General features: G+C 36.5%; 1 protein-coding gene and 1 long non-coding RNA gene across 2 annotated transcripts; one reads left to right on the plus strand and one right to left on the minus strand.

The window, feature by feature from the left end:
* Positions 1-2,367: 2,367 nt before the first annotated feature.
* nuak2 (NUAK family, SNF1-like kinase, 2) lies at positions 2,368-22,500 on the minus strand. The gene is made up of 6 exons (XM_058054198.1): positions 20,857-22,500; positions 13,976-14,096; positions 12,378-12,529; positions 10,344-10,409; positions 8,829-9,081; positions 2,368-7,634 (listed from the first exon to the last, which is right to left on the minus strand). Exons 1-6 carry the CDS (start codon positions 21,082-21,084, stop codon positions 6,598-6,600), a joined length of 1,857 nt encoding a protein of 618 aa, XP_057910181.1. The 5' UTR covers positions 21,085-22,500; the 3' UTR covers positions 2,368-6,597.
* LOC131105834 (uncharacterized) lies at positions 11,736-22,445 on the plus strand. Its single transcript, XR_009120000.1, has 4 exons — positions 11,736-12,051; positions 15,263-15,373; positions 20,705-20,757; positions 20,880-22,445. It is a non-coding gene; the product is annotated as an uncharacterized LOC131105834 (long non-coding RNA).
* Positions 22,501-23,438: the final 938 nt, after the last annotated feature.

Genomic DNA, 23,438 nt, shown 5'->3' on the forward strand with positions numbered 1-23,438 from the left:
TAAATATATGAAATATTTATTATAAAATATATTATAAATATATGAAATATGTATTATAAAATATATTATAAATATATGAAATATATATTATAAAATATATTATAAATATATGAAATATGTATTATAAAATATATTATAAATATATGAAATATATATTATAAAATATATTATAAATATATGAAATATGTATTATAAAATATATTATAAATCTATGAAATATATATTATAAAATATATTATAAATCTATGAAATATGTATTATAAAATATATTATAAATATATGAAATATGTATTATAAAATATATTATATATATATATATATAAAATATTCTAAATATATGAATATATATAATATATGAATATATATAAATATATATAAACATATGAAATATATTATAAATATATGAAATATGTATTATAAAATATATAATAAATATATGAAATATATATTATAAAATATATTGTAAATATATGAAATATGTATTATAAAATATATCATAAATATATGAAATATGTATTGTAAAATATATTATAAATCTATGAAATATATATTATAAAATATATCATAAATATATGAAATATGTATTATAAAATATATTATAAATCTATGAAATATATATTATAAAATATATTATAAATATATGAAATATGTATTATAAAATATATTATAAATCTATGAAATATATATTATAAAATATATTATAAATATATTAAATATGTATTATAAAATATATTATAAATCTATGAAATATATATTATAAAATATATTATAAATATATTAAATATGTATTATAAAATATATTATAAATATATTAAATATATATTATAAAATATATTATAAATATATGAAATATATATATATAATATATTATAAATATATGAATATATATAAATATATATAAATATATATAAACATATGAAATATATTATAAATATATTTCAACTTAATGTTAATGTAATTACATTATATTTCATAATATTACAATTTTATTCCTGCAAAATTGCCACCTTTCTCACTAGGATACAACTTTTATCTTAATAATTTAAACTTCATTCTTATGAAATGATTAAATTATATTATTTTGTTTTTTTTTTTTTACATTTTTTAACAATTTCAACATTTTGGTAAATGTTCTTTATAATATTCAGACTTTTTTCTATGTCAACTTTATGCTTCTAAAATGTTTAAATAATTAAATATATATATATATATAATATAAATAATTAATCTAAAATATTTTTCATGACATTTTCTTGTTAGATTGCAACTTTTTCTCCTAATATTTTATTTTTTGTTGCATTTTCCAACAATTTCAACTTCCTTCTTGTAAGCTTTCTTCTCGAATCTTATATATTTTGACCTTTTCCAAAATATATTTCTATATTTCACGTAACTAAAATGTTATTTTTCGTCATTTTACATTAATCTAGTAAAATTATTACTACAACATTTTTCTTTTAATATTTTGACTTTATTGTTGTAAAATATCACATGTTCCCGTTTTATTTTTCTTGTTAATGTGCCATTAAAAAGTTATGGGCCGCACTTTGGACACCCCTGATTTATGTATAAGTATTTGTATGGGGACTAAAAAACTGCAGTCATAGCTTATTTCGAAATAAAATATTCCCTCTACTGCAGGACATTTTATTGTGTGAAGACAATTCCATAAAAGTGTTGGAATGTAAATGATTGACAACGCGAGGCAGCAATGATGATGTTTTTATTGATTTCCTCATCCCAGTCACAAGAATGTGGCCGATTTCATCTTTGAACTAAATGATCATGAAATTCCGACAAGGAAAAAAACACTCCCTTTCATTCCTGAAATGACAAGAACTAGTAGCTGGAATTTTGAGATTTTCTGCGCTCTTTAGAGTCAACGTCAGCATTCCTGATAAGCTTCAGTTTGTCAAGGAAAAACACAAAACAAAATTAAAGTCCGTTCCAGTTTCAGGAGGGAAGTGCACTTCATGGTTCTTGTGCAGGTTTTCCTCCAAAGGGTCATTTCACTTTTGTGCTCAAGTCAAGAATTCCAGTCCAAGTACGAGACACAAAACTAAATGGCTTTTTTTTTTTTTTTGGAGGTGAGATATTTCTAGAATAAGCACTTGAACAGCATCGTGTAGGAACCTCGAAAACCCTGAGCCGTAACCTAAAAACACATGAGCGCCATTTTTGGTATTTGCTTTAACAATTCAACATTTAGCAAATAAAGCTCGTTATATAAAGTAGGTCAATACGACGACGAGTGTTAGGGCCACATTTGGGGAAAAAAAGTTGTGAAATTACGAGAATCACATTGTACAGATATGAGAAAATAATTCAAAAATCTATGACAAAATAAATCGGAAATTTATAAAAATAAAGTACATTTTTGAGAAAAACATTTTCGAGTTTTAGTTGGAAATTGGCGAGAAAAATCGTAAATTGATGACAAAGCTCAACTGACACATTCTCTTAAGTTTACTACTTTATTCCTATAAATGTACAACTTTATTTCTCGGAAATTTACGATACAGTTGAAAATTTGTGATAATAAATTTACGAGGAAAAAAAAGTTTACATACACATATCGCATGAAAAGCGGGGAAAAGCATGGAAATTTTTTCCTTGTGAATGTACAGAAATTTGACTTTCTTGTAAAATTAAAAAAAAATTACAATAAATTTACGAGAATAAAGTCAAATTTACAAAATTTTAAGTTTAAGTCATACAATTACAACTCGCTTTATTTATCGGAAATTGCAGATAAATTTGTGAGAATAACGTGCTAAATTACGAGGGAAAAAAAAGGTTACACATATCGTATGAAAAGCGTGGGACAAAATGTTTTCATTGTAAATGTACAGAAATTTGACTTTCTTGTAAAATGTAAAAAAAAATTACAAGAAATTTCCGAGAATAAAGTCAAATTAACGAAATTTTAAATTTAAGTCATACAATTACAACTGGCTTTATTTATCAGAAATTGCAGATAAAGTTGGAAATTTGTGAGAATAACGTGCTACATGTATGAGGAAAAAAAAGGTTACAATTATATGAAAAGCGGGGACAACATTTTTTCCTTGTTAATGTACATAATTTTGGCTTGTTAAATTTAAGAAAAATTACAATAAATTTACAAGAATAAAGTCAATTTTTTTCCTTGAAAATGTACAGAAATTTAACTTTTTCTTGTAAAATTTAAAAAAAATTTACGACAAAGTCAAATTTACGAAATTTAAAATTTAAGTCATACAATTACAACTCGCTTTATTTATCGGAAATTGCAGATAAAGTTGGAAATTTGTGAGAATAACATGCTAAATTTACGAGGGAAAAAAAAGGTTACACATATCGTATGAAAAGCGGGGACAACATTTTTTCCTTGTAAATGTACAGAAATTTGACTTTTTCTTGTAAATGTATGACCTTTTTCTTGTAAAAAAAATTTACAAGAAATTTACGAGATTTTAAATTTAAGTCATACAATTACAACTCGCTTTATTTATCGGAAATTGCAGATAAAGTTGGAAATTTGTGAGAATTACGTGCTAAATTTACGAGGAAAAAAAAGGTTACACATATCGTATGAAAAGCAGGGACAAAATGTTTTCATTGTAAATGTACAGAAATTTGACTTTTTCTTGTAAAATTTTTAAGAAGAAATTTACGAGAATAAAGTCAAATTTACAAAATTTTAAATTTAAGTCATACAATTACAACTTGCTTTATTGATCGGAAATTGCAGATGAAGTTGGAAATTTGTGAGAATAAAGTTTTAAATTTATGAGAAAAAAAAGTTGTAAATTTAACGTGCTAAATTTACGAGGAAAAAAAAGGTTACACATTGTATGAAAAGCGTGGGACAAAATTTTTTCCTTGAAAATGTACAGAAATTTGACTTTCTTGTAAAAGTTTTTAAAAAATTACAAGAAATTTACGAGAATAAAGTCAAATTAACGAAATTTTAAATTTAAGTCATACAATTACAACTCGCTTTATTTATCGGAAATTGCAGATAAAGTTGGAAATTTGTGAGAATAACGTGCTAAATTTATGAGGGAAAAAAAAGGTTACACATATCGTATGAAAAGCGGGGACAACATTTTTTCCTTGAAAATGTACAGAAATTTCACTTTGTAAAATAAAAAAAATACAATAAATTTACAAGAATAAAGTCAAATTTACGTCATACTTAAATTTAAGTCATACAATTACAACTCGCTTTATTTATCGGAAATTGCAGATGAAGTTGGAAATTTGTGAGAATAACGTGATAAATTTACGAGGAAAAAAAAAAGTTACACATATCGTATGAAAAGCGGGGACAAATTTTTTTCTTGAAAATGTACAGAAATTTGACTTTCTTGTAAAGTGTAAAAAAAATTACAATAAATTTACGAGAATAAAGTCAAATGTACGAAATTTTTTATTTAAGTCATACAATTACAACTCGCTTTATTTATCGGAAATTTAAACTGTGAGAATAACGTGCTAAATTTACGAGGAAAAATCATATGAAAAGCGGGACAACAATTGTAAACAACCTTGTAAATGTACATAAATTTGACTTTTTCTTGTAAATGTGTGACTATTTCTTGTAAAATTAAAAAAAATTTTACAAGAAATTTACGAGAATAAAGTAAAATTTACAAAATTTTAAAGTCATACAATTACAACTTGCTTTATTAATCGGAAATTGCAGATAAGGTTGTAAATTTGTGAGAATAAAGTTTTTAATTTATGAGAAAAAAAGTAGCAAATTTCCAAGGATAAAGTCGTAAATTTACAAAGAAAAAATTTTGAACTTTGCAAGAATAAAGCCGTAATATTACGACAATAAAGCTGTCAATTCCCGTGAATAGCGTCACAGTTGAGCGGCGCTGAGTCGAATGACGTCTCAAATTTTTGACTTTATTTTCAAAATATGACTTTTTTTTTTTCCCTTTCAATGTGGCCCTGATACTCAGTTGTACAAAACAGATCCTGCATTGAGACTAGAAAAAAAAAAAAAAAAAGCAAACAATCTCTAATCTCTCAAAGCGCAGGTCCAACAGGTTCTTCTTGTTAGGAGTCAGTGTGTCATGAGAACTATTCAAGTCCACATCATTTAAAAAACAAATTATAAATAACCGTCCCTAAATAACGTCAACGAGAGTGCGCTCTTTGGCATGGTGAAATGTTTACGTGATAAAATGCAGTAAAAGTATCCCTCATGTGATAAAAGCGCCATAAATACCTGTCAGGAGTTTTAACCTGAACAATACCTGACCCGGGTTACATAAAAACTGACACCACGGTTTACATTCAAGGTGTTTTGGTTTTTGGTGGCACTTTTGGCTCTTTTACAGTGGAACCCGTGACCTGTGTCGGAATAAGCGGTTGTCGACGTACACTTAGAAACACTTAGCCAATGCATTTGGACATTGAAACATTTACTATTGACTTTTCTTTTCTTTTCATGTGACATTTTCTACTCTTATCTAACAAGAGCCGCTACTGTAATTGCATTGAATACAATGATCATAAAGCTTTGGGGTCAAAATTTGAGGTTGTGGACCGGGCAGATATTAATATTAATATTCAATAACGTTAAACAACCTTAACAATCATAACAATCAGCATTGGGGTCAAATATGAGGTGAAAGACAAATAGCAGTATTTCTGTGTTTATGGGAGAAAGTTGGATGTTGCGTTCAAGGATCGTCAAACAAAGAGGGACGGGCTCGCTGCTCGTAACGAGCGTGAATTTTGTCATAAAATAACACAATTCCAAAATTTCTATGTGGTTATTTTGCACCTGAAGTTTTCCGGTGATAACTGCAAACTGGGTACAGTAAACCTCGGATATATCGGATTCAATTGTCCGCACTGGTTTTGTCCGATATAAGCGAAATCCGTTATATGCGTATATCGGAAAATGTCCATTTTACGCATATATGGGATTTATATCCGGTATATGCGTAAATGGGATTTTATCCGTTATAAAAAGGCACTTCCTTGACTATGTTTCCAATGTACCTGGACGCGCAGGCAACGCTGCAAACGCTGCAAATGACGTCGTATAGCGGTCTGTCACGATTCGGATTCGAATCGGAGCGCCACGATGCGGCCATCCGATATATGCGAGGGAAATTTCATGGAAATGCATTGGAACGGGACTGGAGATTTTGTCCGAAATAGGCGAAATCCGTTATAAAAAATCCGATATATGCAATGAATTTTTATTGGAAATGCATTACAGAAAAATCGGTTCTTTTTTATCTGTGCGTTGTGAGCGAATTTCCGATATATCCGAGGTTTACTGTATATTTTGTAAATTGTGATAGAATCCATCCTTTTGTTTTGATGCTTATTTTGCACTGAACAGGAAGTGATTGTATACTGGTTTTAATGTCGTGTAAGTTATGTTTTTGGATTTTAACATCGACAAATGCCGGAACTTTAACATGTTGGACCGGAAGTTGCTGAGCTGGTCAAGTCAACATAAACGGGTTCCACTGTATCCCTTTTTTTTTTTGGTATTGTGCAATTCCTGATGTTGGCGACAGCGCGCCGATAATTTGTCACGATGCACTTTGGCCGCGAGTCGCCGAGTCGCTTGTGCGCTGCTCATCTCGCTGCGGGGCTGTTAATAATCAAGGCCTGCTTGTACGCCTCGGTGACGTTGTCACAGTCTGTAATGGAGAAGGCGCTGTCGGCGACTCCGGACTCGTAGCAGCTCCAGGGTCTCTGTATGCCATCTCCGAGAATACGATCTTCCTGGATGTCTAGGAGGTTATCGGCAGATACGCATGCTCTCATAACGGGCTTGTTGTTTGCTTTCGTCGCATTCGATGGAGGTCCGACGCGGTCTGGAAGATCTAATCGGTCAAAGGACTCAGAGGACAGAATACTGTCCTTGCTGATGGATCCGCTTGGTTTCATTCTGGTTCCTCTGTGCGGTAAAGAAACCGCTAGCTGATCCAGGGAGCCGAACTCCTGCAGCCCGCTTGAGGAGAACTTCCCGTTTCGCTTTAGGATGCCTTTTCGGTGCGTCGGTGCCGACGGGAACGCTTTACAACCGGAGTCACTGCTCTCAGGAGAAGACGAGTAGTAGCCCGACTCCTGTTCTGTGGGTTTCTTTAGGATACCTTTGCGAGGTTGAATCGCTGTGGATACGTCACCGGTTATGGGGTTCAAACCTAACATAGTCTTATCGTTCGGCGAAGCCGCGCCAGATTCGCTGATTACTTTCTGTTTCACACTGTTTCTTCTTTTTAAAATCCCCTTGGAAGGCCGAGCGTCTACGGACGCTTCGTGCACCGGCTGGGAGACGTTGTTCTCCTTCCGTGATCTACGTAGTGAGCGTTGGCGCACCACATCGCCGCCGCCGCCGCCGCTGCCCTGCGGTCGGAGAAGGCATCGCATCTTGGAGCTGTTCTCCAGCAAAGGCCTCGATGTACGCCGCAGCCAACTGGCGACGCTGGCGAGACCGGCCGTGTGCGGCGTTGCCGCGGATGTCTTCTCCTCAATCGGGCTGCCTTCCGTGTCCGCCAGGAGGGACTCCCGGTATCCCCAGTTAAGCCACCAGTGTCCTGCGATTTCTTCTATTGTCGCTCGGCGGTCCGGGTTTACCATCAGCATCCAACGAATCAGGCCGCACGCGTCTGGTTGGGAGCAAACGAGGTTAAAAACAAACGTATGTTAGTTCGACTTGAAATACAGTAAACCTCGGATATATCGGATTCAATTGTTCCCACTGGTTTTGTCCGATATAAGCGAAATCCGTTATATGCGTATACCGGAAAATGTCCGTTTTACGCATATATGGGATTTATATCCGGTATATGCGTAAATGGGATTTTATCCGTTATAAAAAGGCACTTCCTTGACTATGTTTCCAATGTACCTGGACGCGCAGGCAACGCTGCAAACGCTGCAAATGACGTCGTATAGCGGCCTGTCACGATTCGGCGAATCGGAGCGCCACGATGCGGCCATCCGATATATGCCAGGGAAAAAATGCATTGGAACGGGACTGGAGATTTTGTCCGAAATAGGCGAAATCCGTTATAAAAAATCCGATATATGCAATGAATTTTTATTGGAAATGCATTACAGAAAAATCGCTTCTTTTTTATCCGTGCGTTGTGAGCGAATTTCCGATATATCCGAGTCCGATATATCCGAGGTTTACTGTATATTTTGTAAATTGCTGTGATAGAATCCATCCTTTTGTTTTGATGCTTATTTTGCACTGAACAGGAAGTCATTGTGTGCTGGTTTTAATGTCGTGTAAGTTATGTTTTTGGCGCATAAATTGAGATTTTAACGTCGACAAATGCCGGAACTTTAACATGTTGGACTGGAAGTTGCTGAGCTGGTCAACATAAACGGGTTCCACTGTATCCCTTTTTTTTGGTATTGTGCAATTCCTGATCACTGGTTTTGTCCGATATAAGCAAAATCCGTTATATGCGTATACCGGAAAATGTCCGTTTTACGCATATATGGGATTTATATCCGGTATATGCGTAAATGGGATTTTATCCGTTATAAAAAGGCACTTCCTTGACTATGTTTCCAATGTACCTGGACGCGCAGGCAATCGGCGAATCGGGAGCGCCACGATGCGGCCATCCGATATACGCGAGGGAAATTTAATGGAAGTGCATTGGAACGGGACTGGAGATTTTGTCCGAAATAGGCGAAATCCGTTATAAAAAATCCGATATATGCAATGAATTTTTATTGGAAATGCATTACAGAAAAATCGCTTCTTTTTTATCTGTGCGTTGTGAGCGAATTTCCGATATATCCGAGTCCGATATATCCGAGGTTTACTGTAATTCAACACCCACCAGAGGGTTTGTTTGGTTTGCGGTAGTTTCCCGTGCTGATCTGCTGCACCAGCGCCTTGTGGTTGTTCCCGTCAAAGGGCATGGTGCCGTGGACCATCGTGTATAACAGCACCCCGAGGGACCACGTGTCCACCTCCGGACCACGGTACGGGCGGCCGTTCACAATCTCCGGGGACGCGTACAGCGGGCTGCCGCAAAATGTCTGCAGGTATTCGTCTCCGTGGTAAAGATTGGACAATCCAAAGTCTGCAATCTGGAACAAAAAGGTTACGCTTTCATTTCCAACCAGAATAACATATTTGGGTTCATGTTTGTGGGCGTCTGGGACAGACTAATTGGATTTACAGGATATCCTATGGGCTGCACGGTGCACGAGTGGTTAGCACGGAGGACTAACTAGGTTTGATTCCACCCTCGGCCATCTCTGTGTGGAGTTTGCATGTTCTCCGATTTCCTCCCATATTCCAAAAACATGCTAGGTTAATTAGCCACTCCAAATTGTCCATAGGTATGAATGTGAGTGTGAATGGTTGTTTGTCTATATGTGCCCTGTGATTGGCTGGCCACCAGTCCAGGGTGTACCCCGCCTCTCGTGCCCGAAGACAGCTGGGATAGGCTCCAGCACCCCCGCGACCCTCGTGAGGATAAGCGGTAGAAAATGACCTATGATTCAGGGCTGCACGGCGGACGAGTGGTTAGCATGCAGGCCACACAGCTCAGAGACCTGAGTTCAATTCCACCCTCTGGGTCATCTCTGTGTGAAGTTTGCATGTTCTTCCCGCATGTTCTTCTCTGGGTACTCCGGTTTCCTCCCACATTCCAAAAAAACATGCTAGCTTAATTAGCGACTCCAAATTGTCCATAGGTATGAATGTGAGTGTGAATGGTTGGGCCCTGTGATTGGCTGGCGACCAGTCCAGGGTGTATGAGGACACCTGGGATAGGCTCCAGCACCCCCGCGACCCTCGTGAGAATAAGCGGTAGAAAATGAATGAATGATTCGGTTGAGCTGGTTTCATAACTATACCTTTTGAGTGTTAAGTTGGTGTGTGATGAGTTTAGTGTTCTTTGTAAGAACACTAACACATTCCAAAAACATGCTAGGTTAATTAGCCACTCCAAATTGTCCATAGGTATGAATGTGAGTGTGAATGGTTGTTTGTCTATATGTGCCCTGTGATTGGCTGGCCACCAGTCCAGGGTGTACCCCGCCTCTCGTGCCCGAAGACAGCTGTGATAGGCTCCAGCACCCCCCGCGACCCTCGTGAGAATAAGCGGTAGAAAATGAATGAATGATTCGGTTGAGCTGGTTTCATAATTATACCTTTTGAGTGTTAAGTTGGTGTGTGATGAGTTTAGTGTTCTTTGTAAGGTATCTGTATTACATGTATGCTAGCATGTTCTCCTAAGGGGTTGTCATAGATGTCATTTCCATTCATGTGGGCTATTAATAATAATTATTATTTATATGTACTGTACACAAAGTGTAGGGCAAAGTTACCAAAAGCTGTATACCTTGACGTTGCCGTTGCCATCCAGTAGAATATTCTCCAGTTTGAGATCCCGGTGTACTATTCTGTTCTAGGATAAGAAGAGACCCATATATCAGTATATAATATATATATCAGTATATCAGTCCATGTGGGTTATTTTCACCCCGACATTTTATCTGTGAAATTCCACACATGCCAACACCACATCATTTCAATGGCAGGTTTACTACATTACATAAAAGGATGATTATTTTTCTCCGGGTTGGAACACATTCCTATGTATTTTTTTCCCTCCCCCCCTCCGGTGTGTGTCAGCTATGCTTCATTGTCCTTGGCTCTGCAGGGGGGCATGCCTTCCACTAATGTTTGCTTTGCCTTAAAAAAAAAAAACCCATGTAGGTCATCCGCTCCTTAAAAGGAGACAGTACTTGCAGCCAAGGGGACACTATGGCAATTTACTATATAGACTTTATTTATGGTAATGGTTTTATTTCATTTGAACATGCATCAGATTACAATTGAATGCATCCCATAATCAGTTCACAGTTCCACATGTCCAAAAGGAGTAGGAAGAAGCAAAGCTTATTAAATCCTACCCCTCCATCTGGTACTTTTACAATCACTAACTGTTACATTTGTTCACTTCCTGCTTTCCTAATATAATTTAAGGGATTTATTAAGTACATTTTGTTTTTATTTTATTATTTTAGTTTTATTTTAGTTTTATTTTAGTTTTTTAAATGTATTTTTATTTTATTATTTTAGTTTTTTAAATATATTTTTATTTTATTATTTTAGTTTTATTTTAGTTTTTTTAATGTATTTTTATTTTATTATTTTTGTTTTATTTTAGTTTTTTTTATTTATTTTTTAAGATTGCTTTTATAGTTCTTAGCCCATATTTCCACACAATAAGTAAGATGTGGTAGAACCAGAGAGCAATAAAGCAGGGGTCTCAAACACGCGGCCCGCGGGCCAAATGTGGCCCGCAGGACACAAGTTTGAGGCCCCCGCCTTGATATGAAAGTTTAATGTTAGTGCGGCCCGCGCAAGTTTGATACGGATGCTGTATGGTATCATGTACCCAGAAAAAATGATTACGTTTGATTAATGTTCATGTTAAAGGTTAAATAACTGTTAATAGTTATCCTCCCTATCCGTGTGGAAGTGGTAAGTTTTTGGCTATTTAAGTTGAAAGGAAATAACTTGAAGGCTACCGTTTAGGTCGCTAGCTCTATAGTTTGCGAGTTAGCATGTGTCTCAAGACCCTGCAGTTGCGCAATATGTTGTAAATAAAAAGAGTATAAATGTGACTATAGTCGTGTTTTGTCATGTCTACAGGGCTCTAATAATGCTTTGGTCATTTTAATCTGAAAAAAATAATTTGTCTACCCACCAACTATATGTGCTTTCTTAAGTTTTTATTATTATTATTATATTTATTTATTACTGATTGATTTTCTTTATTCTTGATTTGTTTATTTATTTTTCATCTTATTTTGTGTAGAAAAATAAAAATTAAGATATTTGAAAAAGTTTGTATATTTTTCTGTTTTACTAAATGCGTTTTTTTTTGTCTTTTTTTTTGGAAAACCTGATGCGGCCCAGCCTTGCCCAGACCCTAGCTCCAGTGGCCCCCAGGTAAATTGAGTTTGAGACCCCTGATCTATAGGCTGCAGTTTTTCAGGACTCGAAAGTTGTGCCAAACGCTTGACATGGACTTTGACAAGGTAATTTACTGTGTAAATATTACCTAGCCAACATTTAAAGCAGCTCCACTGTGTGACGGAGTGCGTGTGTGCTTGTTCTGTTCCATCACTTCCTCATTAGTGACTCTGAATGTGTGTGTGTGTGTTCTGCATTGTTCCAATCAGCCAGATGACAGTTAATAATGGCCATTATGTAACAGCGGGAGGTTATGGCGCCCCACCAGCTGAACAACTGTTCCGAGCGGAGCTCCGTGTCATTAGTGTGCGGCGATGAGGAAGAGGAAGCGCTTGGACGAGATGTTGGGTCATGCGAGGTTAGCCGCGAGATTCAGAAATCGGACCTTTACCTGATGGCAGTAGTGCACGGCGGACACGATCTGTCTGAAGAAGTGTCTGGAGTCCCGCTCGGAGATGGTTCTCCTGTCGCAGATGTAGTCGTACAGGTCCCCTCGGCTGGCGTACTCCATCACGATCACGATTTTGTCCTTGTTCTCGAACACTGAAAAAAAATTAACAATTGGCGATTCAGTGTGCAGCCGCATAATCAAATCATTGGGCCGCACGGTGGTAGAGTGGTTAGCGCGCAGACCTCATAGCTAGGAGGACCAGGGTTCGATTCCACCCTCTGTGCCATCTCTGTGTGGAGTTTGCATGTTCTCCCCGTGCATGCGTGGGTTTTCTCCGGGTACTCCGGTTTCCTCCCACATTCCAAAAACATGCTAGGTTAAAAGGTACAATTATACCTTTTGAGTGTTAAGTTGGTGCATGATGAGTTTAGTGTTCTTTGTAAGAACACTTGACACATTCCAAAAACATGCTAGGTTAATTAGCCACTCCAAATTGTCCATAGGTATGAATGTGAGTGTGAATGGTTGTTTGTCTATATGTGCCCTGTGATTGGCTGGCCACCAGTCCAGGGTGTACCCCGCCTCTTGCCTGAAGACAGCTGGGATAGGCTCCAGCACCCCTGCAACCCTCGTGAGGAAAAGCGGTAGAAAATGAATGAATGAATGAATGAGATCTCCTCCTATTTTGTGTGGAAGTGGTAACTTTTTGGCTTCTTATTTTATCTTTCCCCACCCTCGGCCATCTCTGTGTGGAGTTTGCATGTTCTCCCCGTGCATGCGTGGGTTTTCTCCGGGTACTCCGGTTTCCTCCCACATTCTCCCCTGTGATTGGCTGGCCACCATTCCAGGGTCTACCCCGCCTCTCGCCCGAAGACAGCTGGGATAGGCTCCAGCACCCCCGTGAGAATAAGCGGTAGAAAATTAATGAATGATTTGGTTGAGCTGGTTTCATAATTATACCTTTTGAGTGTTAAGTTGGTGTGTGATGAGTTTAGTGTTCTTTGTAAGAATACTAACACATTCCAAAAACACGCTAGGTTAATTAGCCACTCCAAATTGTCCATAGGTATGAATGTGAGTGTGAATGTTTGTTTGTCTTATCGTATTACATGGAGCAGTGAGCCATTACTGCCCCCTGCAGGAATGGAGGGGAATAGTACTGCCTTTGCGTGTCGGGATTTTTCCAACGCATCTCATTAGATCGTGTGGATTTGTGTCACGTGCGTGTGTCATGGCGTGGACTACGGCTGATTAGGATACAACACAAGGATCGTGACAATCATGCACCGAGGCGGAGAATGTTTGCGCCAAAGTCAGAAAAAGGGGGCGCTGCAAGACACAAGACCATGTCTCTCTCTCTACCCCCGCACACAAACACACTCGCGCTCCCTCGCTTGCTGTTGTGATGCAACGTGGAGTCAGCAATTATGTAACCGAGCTTCGGTTTCCACAAAAGAATTGCGTGACCTCGCTCAGAATCCAAACAATCAGAGAGCGATGGAGGGAGATGTGTTTGCGGGTATCACGTTTCACTCCACATTTGTCCCTGGAATATTCAACACAAACAACACGGCTTGATGCATTGCTGCCATATCTACCTTCATAGATGGTGATGATGTGCGGGTGACACAGGGACGACATGATCTCGATTTCTCTGCGAATGTGAACCAGGTCTTGTTCGTCCTTGATCTTCTCCTTTCTGATGGACTTTATAGCAACCTTCCAAAAAACAAAACAAAACAAACCATGTCAACAAATGATTAAAATTAACCACGGTTTTCAAATTAATTAATTAACACTAAACTCATCACACACCAACTTAACACTCAAAAGGTATAATTATGAAACCAGCTCAACTGAATCATTCATTCATTTTCTACTGCTTTTCCTCACAAGGGTCGCGTGGGGTGCTGGAGCCTATCCCAGCTGTCTCCCAGCAAGGGGCGGGGTACACCCTGGACTGTTGGCCAGCCAATCACAGGGCACATATAGACAAACAACCATTCACACTCACATTCATACCTATGGACAATTTGGAGTGGCCAATTAACCTAGCATGTTTTTGGAATGTGTTAGTGTTCTTACAAAAAACACTAAACTCATCACACACCAACTTAACACTCAAAAGGTATAATTATGAAACCAGCTCAACTGAATCATTCATTCATTTTCTACTGCTTTTCCTCACAAGGGTCGCTGGGGTGCTGGAGCCTATCCCAGCTGTCTTCGGGCCAGAGGCGGGGTACACCCTGGACTGGTGGCCCGCCAATCACAGGGCACATATAGACAAACAACCATTCACACTCACATTCATACCTATGGACAATTTGGAGTGGCCAATTAACCTAGCATGTTTTTGGAATGTGTTAGTGTTCTTACAAAGAACACTAAACTCGTCACACACCAACTTAACACTCAAAAGGTATAATTATGAAACCAGCTCAACTGAATCATTCATTCATTTTCTACTGCTTTTCCTCACAAGGGTCGCTGGGGTGCTGGAGCCTATCCCAGCTGTCTTCGGGTGAGAGGCGGGGTACACCCTGGACTGGTGGCCAGCCAATCACAGGACACATATAGACAAACAACCATTCACACTCACATTCATACCTATGGACAATTTGGAGTGGCTAATTAACCTAGCATGTTTTTGGAATGTGGGAGGAAACCGGAGTACCCGGAGAAAACCCACGCATGCACGGGGAGAACATGCAAACTCCACACAGAGATGGCCGAGGGTGGAATTGAACCCTGGTCTGCGCGCTAACCACTCGACCACCGTGCCGCCCGGTCGCCGGGTGTCATTCATTCATTTATTGATCTGTCTAGTACCATCCCGGGCCTAGTGCCGTTTTTCTGAACGAAAAATCGTGTCATGTTTTCAGCTTGCAAGATCTTGTGACCCTGCCGCCCCCCAGGGCCAGACGGACAAGGGTCAACCCGGCCCCTCTTCTGCAACATTCATGGATTTCACAACGACCAAGGGCTGAAAAGAGGTAGCAGCTGATTGCTATTTCTGTCTAATTTGTTATATTGTCTGTTACAGTCCATTTGTTTACTATATTTGGTCATGTCTACTGGGCTCTAATAATGTAAAAAATTATTTAGAGCAGGGGGTCTCAAACTCAATTTACCTGGGGGCCACTGGAAAAAAAAACGCATTTATTAAAAACAGAAAAATATACAAACTTTTCAGTGCTTTGGTTCCGATTTTCTACAATAAAAGCTCTGATAAAACATTCCACTGTTCTCAAATATCTTAATTTTTATTTTTCTACACAAAATAAGATGAAAAATAAATAAATCAAGAATAAAAAAATCAATCAGTAATAAATAAATATAATAATAATAATAATAAAAACTTAAGAAAGCACATATAGTTGGTGGGTAGACAAATGATTTTTTCATATTAAAATTAAAGCATTATTAGAGCCCTGTAGACATGACAAAACACGACTATAGTCACATTTATACTCTTTTTATTTACAACATATTGCGCAACTGCAGGGTCTTGAGACACATGCTAACTCGCAAACTAGAGAGCTAGCGACCTAAACGGTAGCCTTCAAGTTATTTCCTTTCAACTTAAATAGCCAAAAACTTACCACTTCCACACGGATAGGGAGGATAACTATTAACAGTTATTTAACCTTTAACATGAACATGAATCAAACGTAATCATTTTTTCTGGGTACATGATACCATACAGCATCCATATCAAACTTGCGCGGGCCGCGCTAACATTCAACTTTCATATCGAGGCGGGGGGCCTCAAACTAGTGTCCTGCGGGCCACATTTGGCCCGCGGGCCGCGTGTTTGAGACCCCTGCTGTATTGTATCATGTACCCAGAAAAAATTATTACGTTTGATTCATGTTCATGTTAAAGGTTAAATAACGGTTAATAGTTATCCTCCCTATCCGTGTGGAAGTGGTAAGTTTTTGGCTATTTAAGTTGAAAGGAAATAACTTGAAGGCTACCGTTTAGGTCGCTAGCTCTCTAGTTTGCGAGTTAGCAAATACGCACTAACATTAAACTTTCATATCAAGGCGGGGCCTCAAACTAGTGTCCTGCGGGCCACATGTTTGAGACCCATGATTTAGAGTATAGAAAACCTGTTTATGGTTACACACATATATATATATATATATACACACAGGCATTACATTTATTAACATTGATTCCTATATTGTGGAAATTCATTTATCACGATCAGATCTGGAACCAAATGTGAGTGTGAATGGTTGTTTGTCTATATGTGCACTGTGATTGGCTGGCCACCAGTCCAGGGTGTACCCCGCCTCCCGCCCAAAGACAGCTGGGATAGGCTCCAGCACCCTCGTGAGGAAAAAGCGAATGAATGAATGAAGGTCTGGAACCAATTAAGCGCAATAAGCGAGGGATTAGTTCTCAAACAAAGTAAAGGAGTGCAGGGTCAAGTATTGTCTGATCTTAAGCCTCCTAAAAGGAGCACTAAACCATCAGGGTGCCTTCAGGCATTTAAAAAAAAAAGGGTTTGTGCATCCGTGTGTCGAGAGCCGGGATGCCAGGCATTCCTCGACCGCGTCATCCGCTCAGCTTCAAGGTTAGGAAGCATCATGAGGCACCAGGGTGTCCTCCTCATCCGAGGAGCCTCCAGGCGAGCAGACAGGAGCCGAGCGAACAAAGTGGAGACTCGTCATATCAGTTCTGCCGTGAATCACCCGTCTGGTGTGAGACGCGTCGTGCGTCAGACGCGCCTTTCCTGGCTTCCGCACACTCAGGTTTCCTGCTTTTGTTTGCGTAGCTGTCAGACGGCCTGCCGGACTCATGATGACTTCACGCTCATGTGAGGTTATCAGTGTGTGTGTGTGTGTGTGTGTGTGTGTGTGCGCCCTTTGTCGCCGTCAGTTTGCTCTACGCACTCGGCACCCACAGGCTGAAAATCTTTGGGCTCCAACACAAACACACCCGGGCTGCGTGTTTGCACGCCACCCACACGCTAGAAAAACAACCTAGCATGCTGTGCTCCGCCTTATAAGGAGCTTTTGTTTTTATTGGCCATTGACTCTTTGTTAGCAGCTTTGCACAAAAGTGGCATGGATTCCATTTTATTGATTGACTCGGAAGAAATATGCAGATTTTGCAGGTTTTTTGTTTTTTCACGTGGATATTTTATTTTATTTTATTTTATTTTATTTTATTTTATTTTATTATTTTTTTTTTTTTATTTTATATTTTATTTAATTTTATTTTATATTTTATTTTATTTTATTTTATTTTATTTTATATTTTATTTTATATTTTATTTTATTTTATATTTTATTTAATTTGATTTAATTTAATTTGATTTAATTTGATTTAATTTGATTTAATTTAATTGTATTTAATTGTATTTAATTGTATTTAATTGTATTGTATTTAATTTTATTTAATTGTATTTAATTTAATTTAATTTAATTTAATTTTATTTTATTTTATTTTATTTTATTTTATTTTATTTTATTTTATTTTATTTTATTTTATTTTATTTTATTTTATTTTATTTTATTTTATTTTATTTTATTTTATTTTATTTAATTTTATTTTATTTTATTTTATTTTATCTTATCTCTTAAAAATAATCAAACAAATACTGCCCAAGTCGTCTTAAAGGGGATCTATTATGCTCATTTTTCAGTCCTTTGTATTGAGTTGTGGACTCCCGTAGAGCAGTTACACACAATAACCCGCACAGAAAGCTTTCTAGTTCCTCCAGAATCGGCACCTATTCAGCTGTATTTCTTTCTTCTGATTGTGAATGACGCCGAGGCTAACTGTTAGCGATACGTCATGTAATAATAATAATAATAATAATAATAATAATAATAATAATAATAATAATAATAATAATAATATCGCTATAGCTAGGTTTGTATACAAGTCAATCATGTAAATGGAACAGTTTTGGGGAGTTTTTTTGGAGGGCTTTAGCATCAAAATGTGTCTTTCCAATGAAGTCTGTTGTTAGCTAGCTCATATTAACTCGTTTTCTTGTGTTAGAAAGCACAGAAATGGGAAAGAAATGACCGGAGTCAAAAAGAGAGTTGATTTAATTTGCACTTTTGACTTTCTTTTCCTCAAATAACAATAATTAAATAATTGAAATAATTAAAATAATACACAACAAGTGTCGATACCAACATTTGAGCATCGCTCACCCCTCCTTCCCAGGCACCGAGACCCTCCCAGGAAATATTTAGGTCAAACAGGCAGATTTACACAGTCCTCTTTATGGACATTCTGCACCTTTCACAGTAAACACAATTGATTGATATACAGTAAACCTCGGATATATCGGACTCGGATATATCGGAAATTCGCTCACAACGCACAGATAAAAAAGAAGCGATTTTTCTGTAATGCATTTCCAATAAAAATTCATTGCATATATCGGATTTTTTATAACGGATTTCGCGCAGCGTTGCCTGCGCGTCCAGGTACATTGGAAACATAGTCAAGGAAGTGCCTTTTTATAACGAATAAAATCCCATTTATGCATAAAACGGACATTTTCCGGTATACTTATATAACGGATTTCGCTTATATCGGACAAAACCAGTGATCAGGAATTGCACAATACCAAAAAAAAGGGATACAGTGGAACCCGTTTATGTTGACCAGCTCAGCAACTTCCAGTCCAACATGTTAAAGTTCCGGCATTTGTCGACGTTAAAATCTCAAACCCAAATGGGTCAGTTTATGTCGCCAAAAACATAACTTACACGACATTAAACAATGACACAATGACTTCCTGTTCAGTGCAAAATAAGCATCAAAACAAAAGGATGGATTCTATCACAGCAATTTACAAAATATACAGTAAACCTCGGATATATCGGACTCGGATATATCGGAAATTCGCTCACAACGGACAGATAAAAAAAGAACCGATTTTTCTGTAATGCATTTCCAATAAAAATTCATTGCATATATCGGATTTTTTATAACGGATTTCGCCTATTTCGGACAAAATCTCCAGTCCCGTTCCAATGCATTTCCATGAAATTTCCCTGGCATATATCGGATGGCCGCATCGTGGCGCTCCGATTCGCCGAATCGTGACAGGCCGCTATACGACGTCATTTGCAGCGTTTGCAGCGTTGCCTGCGCGTCCAGGTACATTGGAAACATAGTCAAGGAAGTGCCTTTTTATAACGGATAAAATCCCATTTACGCATATACCGGATATAAATCCCATATATGCGTAAAACGGACATTTTCCGGTATACGCATATAACGGATTTCGCTTATATCGGACAAAACCAGTGGGAACAATTGAATCCGATATATCCGAGGTTTACTGTATATTTGGCTACCAAAATAAAAGCAAGAGTGGTGTCCAAAGTGTGGCCTGTGGCCCATTTTCCTGCCACGTATGACTGCAAAACAACCCACTACGGGGCCAAAGGTGAGAATCACAACTAAATCTGTTTTTAATGTAACTTTTTATACCCGACTGCTGTGCATTGTATTTTAGGCGGCACGGCGGTTGAGTGGTTAGCGCGCAGACCTCACAGCTAGGAGACCAGGGTTCAATTCCACCCTCGGGCATCTCTGTGTGGAGTTTGCATGTTCTCCCCGTGCATGCGTGGGTTTTCTCCGGGTACTCCGGTTTCCTCCCACATTCCAAAAAAAACATGCTAGGTTAATTAGCCACTCCAAATTGTCCATAGGTATGAATGTGAGTGTGAATGGTTGTTTGTCTATATGTGCCCTGGGATTGGCTGACCCTTGTGAGGAAAAGCGGTAGAAAACGAATGAAGGAATGTTGTATTTTAACGTATCTTTTACTCTGTTTACTTGTAAACAGTAATGTATTATTATTATTATTATTATTATTATTATTAATTCAAGAACGATATCACCTCAAAGTAGCAAGGCACCTTCTCGTCTTGGCTAGCAACAGCCTTCGATAAAAAGGTAATTTAGCAATTTTATTAGTCATTTAGGATTAAATTTTATTGTATGCTGCATGTTAAAGTAGAATTAATCCCAATATTTTTGGTGTCCGGATTAATTTGATCTATAGTGGATCATTGGTTCCAGACCTGACTGCAATAAATTAATTTTTACAACACATTGCAACTCTTAGCTTGCGAGCTAACCAGTTAGATTTATTTATTCTAAATTTAATAAACAAAAAAAATACCACTTCCACACATGATGGGAGAACTTGTTGAGTCCGAAAACCCAAGCTATAGTGACTACCGTGTGTTTTTTTTTTGTTTTTTTTTTGTCATTTTTGTTATGAAGCAAAGTGAGAATATGATTCTATATAAGTTTTGCTTCTTGCTACTACTTTTCAGATATGCTAAATGGTGCGAATGAAGTTGCTGAGCATGCTGGGACAAACCAAACGGTAAAAGTCCACATGGCAGCACAAACAGGTTTATTTTGAAAGGGCTAGACCGGTGGATTACTTTAAAAAAAATGGCTGATAAAAATAATGAATTCTTACCAGTCTGCCGGATCTTTCCTTAGCTTTCTTCACTTTCCCGTACGTCCCTTTACCGAGGGTCTCCAGGAACTCGTAGCGGTGCTTCAGGTTGTGCTTGTGATGGTGTCGCTTCACGGCTTGCTTCTTCACCTGGACCGGGCGGACCGGAGCTTCCGCTTGGGCTAAAACCCTCTCCACGGGCGGCCAGCAGTTCGACGAGAGTCGGCCGACTGTGGAGCCTTCCATCATCCTGGCTGAAACTCACCTAGCAGGTATCGAGGACTTAAAACATTCCTTCTTGAGCAACTCTTAATGTTTAATGTCCCGACCGGAACCCAAGCAGGGACTTTCCGGAGAGAAGTGTAGGGGCTGAGAGTCAAACTTGGAAGTTAAGTGGCGTGGATGACACCTAACAGGTACACAGTCGCTGGGCGGGGCGTGCTCTTTAATGACGCGTCATATTGCCGAGGGGCGGGGTTTGCTGCGCGGAGGAGCGCTTCAATCTAATACCGCTTTGTGCCGGTGGGCAATTCACGTCAGAGGGAGGCGCTACTACAAGTTTTGGACCAGTATTTCCGATATTTTTTATTTTACTTGTAATGTTTTTGTGTTTACCTAAAGTTTGTTGATTATAATTATGATTATTATCACAATAAAACACAGGACAAAGATTTTAGGCTAACGAAGTAGCATAAGCGGATGGAACAATGTAGCCATATACAAGTACATTTAACGTAAGAAAATATATCAATAATATATCGTTTGGTGTTTTTTACATTTGTAGATTTTGTATAATTTTTGGTGTTATTATAAAGTACGCATTTTTTAATTTGTATCGGTCTACTTTGCATGTTTTTCGAGCGTTCGACCACAATCGGTGTGCAATGAGAAGCAATACAAACGCACCGATACTGATGCAGGACAAACTTTAGTGGTGTCATTAGCAGCTTTTATCCACAAGAGGGCAGCATGCGGTCACTACATTGACCAACATCAGTGCATCTGTAGGCAGATACTCAACACTGTCACTCTAAAAGAGTCATACAACCACAAACTACAAAATACCAATACTTTTGTATGAATTTTTCATTTAAATGACTTTTAAACTTGCAGTATGTGTCAATTTATCTTATGTTCAATGGGATGTGCAGCCCGGACAACAATAAGTCAGCACAATCACCTCTTACCTCTTCTATTGACTCAGGGACAATGGTTAGACCTTACATTACCTTACATTATATTAACTTAACACTGCATGGAGTCAGCCATGGCATGTCTGACATGATAAAGTGAAACAAGTTCTCCCATCGTGTGTGGAAGTGGTAAGTTTTTGGTTTATTAAATTTAGAATAAATAAATCTCATAAATCTAACTGGTTAGCTTGCAAGCTAGTGGCACAAGAGTTGCAATGTGTTGTAAAAATTAATTTATTGCAGTCAGGTCTGGAACGGGATAATATTGTCCCGTTGAAGATATACAGAAATAAAATGCATATTACAACTATAGAATAATAAATATTACAAAAATAAATAATGCGTGTACAGCATAAATAAACCAGGTTAGCTAGGCTACATTTTACAGTGCAGTTTTTTTCTGTTTGGGTTATTTCTGTGTTTAGACCAGAGGTCTCCAACTCTCAGCACTATTAGAGCTACTATTAAGTGTTTGATTTATATGACTGGAAAAATGTGTTTATTATTATTATTATGTTTTATATTATGTTTATTTATTATTATTATTAAAAATTCATGTTTATTATGTTTTATATTATATGTTTATTTATTGTTATTATTATTATTATTTTAATAATAACAATTATTATTATTATTAAAAATGTATGTTTATTATTATTATTATGTTTTATATTATATGTTTATAATAATGATAATAATAGTAATAACGACTATAGTCGTTATTATGATTATACTCTTTAATCATAATAATATTATTATTATTGTAATCCATTATTAATTATAATATTTATAATTATTATTAATTACTAATATTATCAAGTGTTTGATTGCGAACTTACAAAATATAATATTTATTTATTATTTATTATTATTACAAATTTATGTTTATTATTATGATGTTTTATATTATGTTTATTTATTATTATTATATATTTTTTAAATAATAACAATTATTATTATTATTAAAAAATATGTTTATTATTATTACGTTTTATATTATATGTTTATTTATAATAATAATAATAATTATTATTAAAAATGTATGTTTATGATTATTATGTTTTATATTATATGTTTATAATAATGATAATAATAATAATAGTAATAACGACTATAGTCACATTTATACTCTTTAATAATAATAATTATTATTATTGTAATACATTATTAATTATATTTATAATTATTATTAATTATTAATATTATCAAGTGTTTGATTGCGAACTTACAAAATATAATATTCATTTATTATTTATTATTTATTATTTATTATTTATATTTATATTTATTATTTATATTTATTACAATAATATTAATAATAATTATTATTATTTTTATTATTATATTTTGTAAGTTCGCAATCAAACACTTGAAGAATTACCAAGAAATGTAGCAAATATGCTGAAAATA

Source organism: Doryrhamphus excisus, chromosome 18, assembly GCF_030265055.1.
Source record: "Doryrhamphus excisus isolate RoL2022-K1 chromosome 18, RoL_Dexc_1.0, whole genome shotgun sequence".
NCBI classification, from domain to species: domain Eukaryota; kingdom Metazoa; phylum Chordata; class Actinopteri; order Syngnathiformes; family Syngnathidae; genus Doryrhamphus; species Doryrhamphus excisus.

Bases quoted from the DNA above. Each gene is read 5' to 3' on its own strand.
- nuak2 (XM_058054198.1), bottom strand. From the start codon at position 21,084: ATGATGGAAGGCTCCACAGTCGGCCGACTCTCGTCGAACTGCTGGCCG. The intron at 12,530-13,975 runs GTAGATATGGCA...ATTTTTTTTCAG, and splicing joins CATCATCACCATCTATGAAG to TGTTCGAGAACAAGGACAAA. The intron at 10,410-12,377 runs GTAAAGGTCCGA...TTCTTATCCTAG, and splicing joins CCGTGCACTACTGCCATCAG to AACAGAATAGTACACCGGGA.